Source organism: Pholcus phalangioides, unplaced genomic scaffold, assembly GCF_987345545.1.
Source record: "Pholcus phalangioides strain wild (caught in Gottingen) unplaced genomic scaffold, Ppha-v1.0 ptg000015l_1, whole genome shotgun sequence".
NCBI lineage: Eukaryota > Metazoa > Arthropoda > Arachnida > Araneae > Pholcidae > Pholcus > Pholcus phalangioides.
Genome location: NW_028301608.1, coordinates 48335917 through 48348663, shown reverse-complemented (window position 1 = coordinate 48348663; position 12747 = coordinate 48335917). Strand labels below are relative to the sequence as shown.

Genomic DNA, 12747 nt, shown 5'->3' with positions numbered 1-12747 from the left:
CACTTCGTTTTGATGACTGACACGGGCAGTGCTCGAGACTCAAGAAAGGTTGATGACCCCTATATCCAACATCATGGCCCTTGGTCATGTGACCTTTGGCGGACCCCAGGATAGATAAAATGAACAATGATAACAATCGTCCTATGCCCCAGGATTTTTGTGGGGATCCATGCTCGGTCCTCTTGTAATACAGTGAATGCGCGACCGTATACCCCACAGGAGACACGACTTTGCTTTCTTTATTTCCCGCGCTGCTGCGTGACGTGCTGAAGTAGAGACGGTAGCGTTTCATAACTTTAACAAATGTCTCCACAGTCAAGGGTTGTTCCTCACAAATTCGGGCCCTGGACAGACATGATTTTTTCGGGACCCCTACCTTAAATATATAGCGTCCTTAGGGACAAAGGCGCGCAGAAGGAGAGGGCATGGGGGCTGCTTACCTCCCTCAAGATGACCAAAACTTGAAAATATTTGCTTATATTTCTTTAAAATATCATATTTCCATACAGTTTGATTACGGCCGTCACATGGGCAAAACACGGGGGGGGGGGCTTCAGCTGCTAAGGTGGCGAGAGACATTTAAACAACACCATAGGCACGGCTCTCACATCCAGCAGTGCACCTAGGCTGGAATCTTTGATGCTTCCCCCCCCCCCCCCCCAGCAAGAATTTCTACTGGTTCTTCTATAGTGAATTTTTGCATGAGAAAATAAAAAATGATAATTGTCTCGGGGGGCACCAAGCATGAAGGCGATATTCCACGCCATGTTTTTTATTTTTAAATATTCTAGCCACCTCGTTGTTCAGATAGAAGTGAACACATTTTTATTGTCAAGAAAGCGAACTTTATTACCCATCCATAAATTCTGGTTCGAGGTCGATATCATGGAGCAGTGCCATCTGCCGATAGAAATTCTAAACGTCGATAAAATATATTGTAATCGATTATAATATGGTACTTGAGTTGACATCTAGTGATGAAGCTCAAACAACTTAAGTTTTTCCTACCTGTTGATAGATGGCAATTTTCATTGAAATAAAAGAAATAATTTCATAATCGATGAAAGTTCAGAACGGAAAAAAAAAGTTGAAAAGTGAAAGAAATAACTTCATTATTCATGAAGGTTCGCAATTAATTTCAGAATTATTATTACAAGAACAAAATCTAAGAAGAGGGAACTTTTTTTGGAAAACGGATAATATGGTCATGGTTTCAATCAAAAGACTTTCCTTATGAGAAATTTTAATCATAACAACGTCCTTGATTGTCCAGTCAAAGCCGTCCTATATCAGCGATTTCCACAAAAAAATGTAAACATTAGCGACTGATGATGTGTAACTAAGCGTTTCTAGTTTCACTCGACTCTCCGTCATGTAAACTGGAAAGCCATTCTTGAATCGAGCGCCAAATAAATTCAAATTCGATTAAAAATGATTCATATTTACTCGCCAGCGGCGATGAAAATCGCTCAATCACTCGGAGCGAGTATTGTCTTCTCTTTGACCGGGTTCGTATTGACATCGAGAGTCATCCCGAAATTCAGAGACATGTTCATCAGAGCCAGGTTGAAGGGAGTTGACATGAGTAAGAAAGACCCTCATGAAATGTAAGGTTTTTTTTATTTCAAAGTATATTTCGTATAATCAAAGACGGTATTAACCAAGTATCAAGTTACGATAAGTGTCTCAAAGTATGAAATTTCATCTGAAAAATAAGTGCAAAAAAATTTTTTTTGTCCTAAAAATAGTCTAAAAAACTGATAATAAGTTATTTAATTGCTGTTTTCATCGAAATTTTAGACACAGGAAAGAAAAAAAACATTCAGGTATCTGCCACCTTTACTTCCTACTTGGAAGATAGATCAGGGTTTAAGCTAGATAAAAAATTCCTTTCACAAAAAAGCGAAAGCGGGGAGAAAAGCTTCAGCAAAATGCTACAATGCTAATGTAATGATTACTTGTTGGATGTCTACTCGTTCAGTACCTCCTGCACGCATTTTTCCAAAAGTGGCTATCACTTCCACATTCTAAGATTTTCTTTTGCATTTTGCTAAAAATGCGACCGTAGCTTAAACTCTGAGATAGATGTCAGTGTTTTTTGAGCGAATGATACGCATATTCGACGCCATGGCACGCACCAATTTGTTAGAAAACCACATGCAAAGAGCCATTTTTTTTATAGCCCCATAAACCCTTTATGGAACAGAATAACACTTATAGTATTATGTGCCCTAGGCTAAGTTATGTACGGAAGTCCCTATCTGGTATTTTGTGGAGGTAACATTTTCAAATTTATGTGCTTGTTCTCCAAAACCAATGTGCCAAATCTCATTGTCATAGAGGTTTCCCTTTGTCACGGGTTCTCAAACTTTTTTCACCCACACAGCCTTTTCTCTAATCAATCTACAACTCCCGAGAGTAATTTTATAAAGAACCACTTTAAAGAACCTTTGTCAACATCACCGCTCCGCGGCACCTCTGAAAAAGGTTGTCGGTGCACCAGGACAGGACACTGTGGCCCACACTTTGAGAACCCCTGCTCTATGCGATTGATGCTCAAAGCCTCCATGTGTGAAGATGGTGCTGTAATAAGCACTAGTGGTTACCTATGATTGCAATAAACATCACTAGAGGAAGGTGAGTGACATTTATTGCAATGAGATGTAATAAACATTGCATCAGTTTTTTTTAAAATCATTGCAGTGTTTAGAGCAGATGCTAATACGATGATTCTGCCCATGGGGTGAGCCATTTGCCCTATTTTTGTGCAATTTTCTTTTTCCAAACGTTGAGATTCGAAAGATTCCCAGTAAGAGATGGCAGAATTTGTTTCAGTTGGGCCTTGTTGTGGCATATATATTTTGTTTACTATGCGATAAATATGGAAAAATTGTACTTAAAATTTACCCTGTGTGAAATTGAAGAATGAAAAGTTACAACAAATCTTATAGTTGATAATATTTTTATTTAAAATCTTAGTGTGCTTGTGTAATTATAATCAAGGGAAAGTTATCAATCAAAATTCGTTATTGGCTGTTTATGTATATTTATCATTCCTTGAAAATATTTATTTTTATTCTTTTACATTTTTAAATCAAGTCCTGAAGCAGTTGGTGTCATTGCTGGGTGCGTGTTCCTCATCTTAATGTTCCTGTTCATACCTGTACCTTTTATACATTATTGGACAAAAAATTCAAACGATTTTCCTCATCATGAGGTAAGAAGTCATTTTTATATATATATATATATTTCTTTTATTGTAAGTCAATTGGCATTCAAAATATTTTTACTTTAGAATGCCATCCGTTCTTAATAGAATGGATTATTTGAATTTTATGCTTAGCAGGGGGATTTTTTTTTTTTAGTAATAATGTGATCCGCACGTATTCCCAAGGGATCAGCATGATCCGTGCAGGGAATTTGTTAGTGTTAGTAAACATCCATGCCCGAACCGGGATTCGAACCCAGACCTGCACAATGAGAAGCTAGTTCCCTAACCACTCGACTGCCAGAGTGTCTGCCTATTTTATATCTAATGTTATTTTCTAATTTTCAGTTATAATTATTCTGTCTAGAAATTATATGATTTTTTTCCTGTGGATAATGCTTCATGATTGAGTCTATTGATAGTACTTTTTCCTGTAAAAAAAGTAATTAAAATTTCCAATACAGGGTCTTAGGGTGCCTTCTCAAGGCCCTGGGGGCAAACTTTTTCTGTGGGCTTCCTTAAAAGGATTATTATTATGCGAAATGGGTGTAATTTTTTATGCCAACCATTTAGCTCAGATTCCCGGTTGCCCAGTCTAGTTACAGGCAATTTCCTTGCCTATGCTCAGCACATCCTAGTTTTTTCTAATTTACATGCATAAAGCCTGCATAATGTCCTCTAAGTGTGTGTGTGCAAGCCACATGATTTTTAAAAATTTACATCAGAATTTATGTATTATTATTATTATATATGCACACATATCTGTGTGTTGGAGGTAAAGGGCACCATGTGCCGAAAATGAAAATTTTACAGGAGAGCCGTTTCAAGATTTTCTTATTGGACTTTCTATTTTTGCTTGTTTTATAAAGTGAATAGCTGCCATTTAGTGAAATAAGGACTTAGTTTCTCCTTTACCTGTATGTAGTGTAATGAAAGTACAGCAAATTAATAGTGATATCTCAATGTTGTTGAAAATGCACGTAGTGCCCTTTACCTCTTTCATACAGATATGTATTTCAGCCTTTAATATGAATCAAATCGTATACCAAAAATCTTTTTCCCGTAGTTTGTAGAACTTATTGCTGCTCTTCTCTCCATTTGCTGTATGTTGTTTCTTGGATTCGCTGATGATGTTCTGGACTTGAAATGGAGGCACAAGCTGTTATTGCCGACCATGGCATCCCTACCGTTGCTGATGGTTTACTACGTCACATATAATGGCACCACTATCATCATTCCAAAGCCATTTAGACAGTTTCTGGGAAAAGATCTTTATTTAGGTTGAGTATTTTGAGCATCATAGTGAATGCTTGAAATAAATGTTTTGAAATTCTTGAGTGCTTTCAAATTTTTTTATGAATAGAGGTTTTAGATACTGATTATTAGGGGAGATATATTGTGTGATACATATTTTGAATGAACATTAAATATTGATTAGTGAGTGTATTTGTTTCCATAATCAATTATTCTACTTGACCTGTATTTTTAGAAATGTTATAATTTTTTTTCAAGCCTGTAACAGCGAATGAGGATCAACCAACTTCATAAAAGCATCAGAAAAAGATTATTGAAAAATTAACAGTTTTTCCCCCTTTTACTATAAACCGGGAGTGACCAAAAAAATAAAATCCTACTTATTTTAATGATAAATTACTTTCTTAATTATAGTGTGCAAGACTTGTTTATATACACTGGTGAAATAAATTAAGAGAATTTGCATATTTTATTGAATTTCATGAAAAGAACTGAGCTGAATGTAAAATCACTGCTTCTAGACAAAAATGCAAATATTGTACGTCAAATACGTAAGCGTACAGTAGAGAAAAAGGCGGGGCCAGTAGAGAAACAGGCTTTATAAGTGCGCTTAAGTTAAGACACATTTCGTTCGCTAGCACACCTCGGCGAATTTCTTGGTGTTATTTTGCAGCAATCTGTTAATTTCAAATTGTAACAGTAAAAATGAGTCACCACCAACGTTTAGATGATGGAATGAGGTGGCGAATTGTGGGGAGGCTAGAAGCAGGCCAATCTCAAGTCCAGATTTGTAGAGAGTTCAATTTAACGCCTAGCATCGTGCATAACTTATGGAAACAGTTCCATCGAGAGAAAGCCTGGGCAAGGTCGTCCAAGAGCCACGACGGCCAGAGAAGATCGCCATTTATCGATTATAGCGAGGCATAACAGGAGTGCTACAGCTTCTCAGCTCTCCCGTGACTTGTATGCAGCCACTGGAACCCGTGTATCAAGGGTGACTGTTTCCAAAAGACTTCATGAGAGAGGGTTGTTTGCAAGAAGACCTGCTGTTTGAGTCCCGCTCACTTCTACAGACAGGAGAATCTGTTTATCATGGTGCAGAGAGCATAGAGATTGGAGTATGGATCAATGGGCGACCGTTCTCTTCACAGATGGGTCCCGGTTCAGCCTAAGCACAGATTCTTGCCGTATGTTCATATGGAGAGAACCAGGGACCTGCTACCTATCCTCCAATGTCCGCAAAATCGACCATTATGGCGGAGGAGGTTTAATGGTCTGGGCAGGCATCATGTTGGATGGCCGCACACCTCTCCATGTCTTTGAAAGAGGCACTGTGACTGGTGTGAGGTATAGGGATGAGGTCCTGGAGCCCTATGTTTGCCTTTTCAGGGGTGCAGTTGGCCCTGAGTTCATTTTAATGGGCGATAACGCGAGGCCACATAGAGCTCTTCTGCTCGACGATTTTCTAGAGAGTGAGGACATTCGCCGGATGGATTGGCCAGCCAGATCTCCAGACCTTAACCCTATAGAGCTCTGGGGGGGGGGGGCAATTGTAACTCGCAACCCCCCCCCCCCCTCCGGGAACCATTCAGGGAATGAAAACAGCATTGCTGAACGAGTGGGACCAATTGCCACAGGAAATGATAAACTGCCTTATTTCAAGTATGAAATCACGCTGCGAGACCCGTATATCTGTAAGGACCATACCCCTAATTACCCATCTATTAACCCATTTTTTTTTGTTAGTTCTGCAACTGCTGTTTCATACCTTCCGACTCCAACGAGTGTTACGCACGATTATGCGTGTGTATTACAATTATTGAATGGTTATTTGTTTTGTATTGTATCAATGTATGTACATATCAAATTTCATTAAAATCGATACAGTAGTTCTAGAGATAATCAACCAAGTCTGCAAATTCTCTTAATTTCTTACACCAGTGTATGTGTGGGTTTCTTTCAGGTCCTCTCTATTACTTATTCATGGGAATGTTGGCTGTGTTTTGTACCAATGCAATCAATATCTATGCTGGTATAAATGGATTGGAAGTTGGGCAGTCAACTATAATAGGAGCTTCTATTATAGTTTTCAACATCATTGAACTATTTGGTAGGTTCACCTTTATACTTAACCTACGTGGTTATTAATATCACGATTTTCTTACTAATAATAAAAGTAGATACTTTGAAAAATACCTTTATATTTTCATGTTCAATGTGATGATTCAAAGTTGAAAAAATCACATATTTAATCAGTTAAATGTGGTGAATAGAGTTAGGGAAATCATTTTATTGATATTATATAATGAACTTTTGTGTAGTACATAATTTTTGGCATTGTATGTGATTTTTACTCTTTGTTTTCAGGGGACTGTTGGCAAGCTCATCTGTTTTCTTTATATTTCATGCCAGTATTTCTTGCAGTCAGCTCTGCTTTATTGTACTACAACTGGTAACTGAATTTTTTCTACTATGTTCTATTTTTTTTAGTCTATTTAATTTACTAAAAAATCACTGGAAAAATCATTTTCACTACTGTGAAAAATATTCTCTTAGCCACAATATTATTTATTGAATTTATGCTCGTATGATTTTATTGAACTACTGGTTTTTCCAGTTAATAGGGCAGTTATGAATTTCAGATTCGAATGCACATTTTATCAGTATTGTTGTTAAAAACTCACACCTAAGATGGCAAAAAATTAAAACTGTTTAAATGAATACATTTAGAAGAACCCTGAGCTTTTCATGTGAAGATGTCACATTCGTTATCTCATCCTAGTACTGTTTTGCAATCCGTCTGAAGCAAAGTCATAGAGGATGAGTCTCAATTAACCCTTTGACCGGAAAGGCCATATATATCCAGTCAAAAAAAGCCTTTTTTATTTTATCACCACCAAGCTCAGATATTTTTTATATTTGATTTCTTAATAGAGCACACATTTTCATCCCCTTTACTTTGCACTTTTTCCCCCCAAACTGAGCATAACTCAGGTCTATCGCCATGGGCAATGTATACTACCTAGTGACTCTTTAATGGGGAGATCGGCTTGCATTTGTGCCTTGAACTTGGGAACCACAGAAAACCACCTTCTGCTGATCACCACTGTGGCGCCGGTGGAGTTTGAATCCGGGACCTTGTGATGCGAGTCCATCACTATGACCACTCTGCCACCACAAGTGACTTACTTTGCGCTTCCAGAAAATCGGAAGAAAGCCTACTGCATTAATAAAGTAATCATCCTCCCCTTATGTTAGAAGCACAAATGTGCAAAATTTTTATTTATTTTATCAGCTGGTTTGCATACCTTACTTTGCTATCTAAGTTTTGTCTGAAATGCAAATGTGTATTCTTATTGAAACAAACGTTACAAAACAGTTTAGGAAAATAACTTCCATGGAGTAACATGGGTAGAGTAAACATTCAAACGTCATTCTTTTTTTATTTTTTTTCAAGCACATTGCACATTTGTGCTTCTAGCATGAGGGGGGACAATATGGCATTTTAAAGGTGATTTAGTGATTTCTGATGTGTCGGTCAAAGGGTTAAGAATCATGTTTTTTATATTTTAGTTCCCATCCAATACTCCCTTTTATATATTTATTTATACATAGTAGGACCTCTCTTAAATCCGGACTTCTTCGGACCTAGGTGATTTTGTGATGAGGAATCTTCTTTCATATTTAAAGCAGAAATATACCTCTTTGAGCACTTTGATTCATATTTTCCTTCAAAAGAAATTAATAAAGCAATGTGTATGCATGTAGTAACAGATAATTTAATTAAAACTATAATTTGTAATTTACATACCGTTTCTCGTTATCTATAGAAAAAAAAATTGTATTCTTTAAAAGAAATTGTAGTCATTGCTTGGATGTTTCTTTGTTTCTAGATATTGATTGTATTAACTGTAGATTTTTCGATTCCATGTTCTCCACACAATATTTGCACTTATGTTGCACATTCTAGCTTTTTCACAAATCCAACTTTGTCACACACTTCACTTAAAATTCACAGAAAAAATAAAGTGCTGGACAAGTTCTAAAACACTAAGGTTAATTGTACAGTGCAGATAAATGAAATGAAGAAAAAAAGTTTTTTTTCAATCAAAAGTTGCCTTTCTGACTAATCACATCGAGATGCACAGTTGCCAACATTGTTTCCCAGAAGCTCGAAAATCACAGTAGATGCCAACACTAAGTGGTACACAAAAGAAATAAAATGGTCTATGTATTAGAGAAGACTGAAAGACAAAATTTAAGTTTAAAAAAATTTGCCCGAAGTGTCAGGTATATGGATTCATCTGGCTTTGGAAGTTCCTACTGTATATTCATTTTTATTACATGTGTAAGCAAGTATTTACTCTACACTGGGACTTGACAAATTTAAGAAAAAAATGAAAATGTAGGTGCCAACCACAAATATTTTAGGAGCCAAGTGTATTTTTTCTGGAACCAATAATCACACATAGAAAATTGCAGGTGCTAATACCAATTTTTTAGTCACCATACTGACCTGGCACCTGGGATTTGTCAAGCTATGCTTCACAAAGTATAAGAATATAGTGAATTAATTCCCACTGCAAAATAAATATTCTAAGTTTACAAGAACTTTTCATTTTCATTTCACGTGCTCAGCTTAGAGGAGAAAAGGACTTTCAATCAGAAGTCTTCAGTCGTTATCTGCTAAAACCTTATTAGTCTGTGCTGTTATTTGTGTTATATTTATTGATATCATTCAAGAGATACTTCATTGAATAGCCATTGCTGTCTTTTGCCTGTAATGTTTGTTCAAATGTTAGTGATTTTTGTAGGCTCTCACATTTGTCTTAAAAAGTTATAACATTGATTTCTCTATAGGTATCCAGCTGCTGTATTTGTCGGTGATACTTACTGCTACTTTGCAGGAATGACGTTTGCTGTTGTGGGAATATTAGGCCATTTCAGCAAGACTATGATTCTGTTTTTCATCCCACAAATATTCAACTTTTTATTCTCTGTACCTCAGCTTTTTCATTTTGTACCTTGTCCTCGTCATAGGCTACCAAAGTGAGTGAATAGAAATATAAATTTGAAAAAAAATATTCTAGCTTTCCATTCACTACTGATTGTTATGCAGTACAATTAGTCAAAACAATTGATAATATCAATTCTGTATACTAAAATTTTAGTCTTACATCATATACATCTGTGTAAGCTAATTATAATTGTATAAATTATCTTGACAAAATGAATATTTATTGCAAAAAATAAAATAAATTCAGCTCTTATTATATTCTGAAACAATCAAAATTACATTGGCATGTGATAATTTTTCAGGTATGATGTAGAAACCGACCTTCTGCATCCAAGTACTGTCAAACTGAAACCTTCATCATTGGGTATTTTAGGACGCTTCAGTTTGCAGTTCGTGAGATTTTTTGGTCTAGTCACATACACAGAATCAGAAAAAGATGATGGCTTTGCAGAGAGCTCCAATTTCACTTTAATCAATCTATTTTTGAAATTGAAAGGTCCTACCAATGAAAGAACACTCACATTATATTTACTTCTATTACAGGTTAGTTTTGTTTTCAACTATTTAAGAAGATTTATCAGTTACTTGATGAAGTAATAGTTACTGTATTAGTCTTCATTTCTTCTGCCATTTAATTTGTGTATCATCTTGTCTTAAGATGCTTAAGATAGTCGATAAAAATCTAAAGTATAGTCTTGTCAGTTTAATATGATATTTTAAAATAGTGTAATAAGTGTGAGAATTTGTGAAACTTGGTTGTGTTTTTGCTGGGTAGGGTTATATTTCTGTGTATACTATGTGGCTTTTATAGAATGGTGAATTATTTCTTGAATATGACATGAATGTCGCTCTCCACTTGTTAATACAAGATATGCAGAAGACTGGATGTTGTGAAGATATTTATTATTTGAGATGTTAATTTTTTAAGGAAGGAAAAAACTCATCTCTGCCTCTACCGGGTTCGACTCCCAGTAGAGGCAGAGATGAGTTTTTTCCTTCCTTAAAAAATTAACATCTCAAATAATAAATATCTTCACAACATCCAGTCTTCTGCATATCTTGCATTTCTTGAATCTCGAAAAAATGAGCAGAAGTTGTTTAAACATAATCAGCTATTTAATTTATTTTTTAAAATCGTACTGTGACGAAAAGATGAAAACAGGCTTAGATATGCAATTTGTGTGGTAAAATTACTTTTTAAATTTAAAAAAATAAGTTTTTGCATTTTCTTGTCTTTGTATCTTTGCCAATTAAAAACAAGAACATCCACATTAAACATGAACAGAATATTTGACAAATAATTATCAATTGACAAAAATTTGAAATTTGTTTTCTGTTTAAATAGACATCTTAAGTTGTGCCAGATATATGTGATTTTTGCTGCAGTCAGAGCTGCAACCTAAAATTTCACCCTTTAACCTCTCCTTCAACATTAGAATAGGGTGCTAAAATGTGTGCTTGCCCAGCTATGCCAAGCATGTGGTTATAGTCATATCATAGAATAGTCATATTCCCAAAAAATTCATAAATCATACTTTATTGAACCAATATGTGCCTAAATATATAAAACACCAACTAAATACTTTATAGTTTCCTTGTATATTTAATCAACTTTATTCTTTTGTAAGACTAAAGATAAGTAGCAGCATAAGTAAACTATTAACACAATTCATCTTTACTTTTTCCAGATCATATGCTCTTGCATAGCGTTCTTCATTCGATATGTCTTGGCCAGTATATTTTATGATGTTTAACTGACTGGAACCATATTGCGCAAATAATCAAGAACAAGACTTTTTATTGTACTTAGTAATCTTCCATGATCATCATGGTTTATATTCCAAGTTTTTGATAATCGAAGACATTCTGCATCATAATTAGATGAAATTACTTGAAACACATGAAAGGACATGCAATATTACTGCGCATTAAAGATGCTTGATGGCAGCAGTAATTAATTCAAATTTTCAGAGAAGATTTTGAATAAGCATAAAATGTGTTATATTAAACAAACAAATGATGACAGAAGAAACTTCAAAATTATTCATCAGGAATCTGAAATAATTTGAAGAACAATGTCTCAGAAAATCTTTTTTGGTAAGGATTGAGCAGAATTAGATGATTAATTAAGATTTAATTGTGTGATGTGCTCCAAAGATGTACAATATATTCTCGTGGTGAAATAATTCATTTATTTCAACAGTTTTGTTATGTTTAATATAAGCTTTAATAAATTTTTTTATTTTTTTTATTATGAAAATTTGCAGCTTCTTTTTATGAATCTCTCTCTGTTTATTCAGCCGAAGCTTAAGAGATGGAAAAGAAATTTCTTATCAAATAAATAGCTTTACACCCCCTATTTCAAATTTAAAAAAAATACTTGTACCATTTAAACGCCAAATCTTACAAAGATTCAAAAGACAGACATTTCATGTTTTCATATTCAAAAACCTGAATCAAGTTTCAGATTGTAAATATGAAATGATTTTAATCAATTGAGTGATTGAATAGAGCAAAACAGACTTCCCCTTTCATAGTAGGCTTCCCCTTTCACTTCCCCCCAGTAGTAGGTAGGGGCTCGGGGATCCATGATGTCTCTTAAGTCAGCCACCTCGTTGGGCAATTTGCCTGTTGTGGCGTTGTATTTGTATTTGTATTTGTATATTCTGTGTCAATTTCTCAGGCAAGAAGGTTTTATTGAAAGTTTTCATCATCACTTAACTAGAATTCTTTCGCTGAAAACAAATATTATGGAAATTTGTGAACTGAATGCATATTATGATTGTGTGAATCTAGCAAATCAATCACCAGAATTTTTGAATTTAAATATGAGATTCCACCTTGCTAATGATTCAAGCTATCTTATTAAATAAAATCCATGTCAACTACTCTCTTATGATCATGAATATTTCCTGATATTTAGGCTCATAAGACAATCTAATGACTTTCACCCTATCTCAGTGATACCAACACTGATGGAATATATCTTATTGAAACTTAATTTGAGGCACATGCACAGTAAATGACTATTTTAAATAGCTGTCATGAGATCTATTCATAGAAATGAGGCATGTGTTTAGGCCCCCCAAATAGCCAAAAATTGCTATCTTATATATTTTAGTTTTCCCATCATTTTATAGAATATTGCCATTTTATCTGATTGAAGTATTGAATTTATTAAGGTGCAAAAGAAGCAGAGACCATAGCATACTTCAGAATTAATTTGATAATAATTATACATAAATGTTACACAATAATACTCTATGCT

At 35.0% G+C, this 12747-nt stretch overlaps 1 protein-coding gene across 1 annotated transcript; it reads left to right on the top strand.

The window, feature by feature from the left end:
• Window positions 1-1288: 1288 nt before the first annotated feature.
• Alg7 (Alg7 dolichyl-phosphate N-acetylglucosaminephosphotransferase) lies at window positions 1289-11739 on the top strand. The gene is made up of 8 exons (XM_089243654.1): window positions 1289-1607; window positions 3100-3217; window positions 4275-4488; window positions 6426-6572; window positions 6830-6914; window positions 9323-9511; window positions 9782-10022; window positions 11168-11739. Exons 1-8 carry the CDS (start codon window positions 1432-1434, stop codon window positions 11231-11233), a joined length of 1236 nt encoding a protein of 411 aa, XP_089099780.1. The 5' UTR covers window positions 1289-1431; the 3' UTR covers window positions 11234-11739.
• The last annotated feature ends 1008 nt before the right edge of the window (window positions 11740-12747 follow it).

Bases quoted from the DNA above. Each gene is read 5' to 3' on its own strand.
- Alg7 (XM_089243654.1), top strand. From the start codon at position 1,432: ATGATTCATATTTACTCGCCAGCGGCGATGAAAATCGCTCAATCACTC. The intron at 6,573-6,829 runs GTAGGTTCACCT...CTTTGTTTTCAG, and splicing joins CAACATCATTGAACTATTTG to GGGACTGTTGGCAAGCTCAT. The intron at 9,512-9,781 runs GTGAGTGAATAG...ATAATTTTTCAG, and splicing joins CCTCGTCATAGGCTACCAAA to GTATGATGTAGAAACCGACC.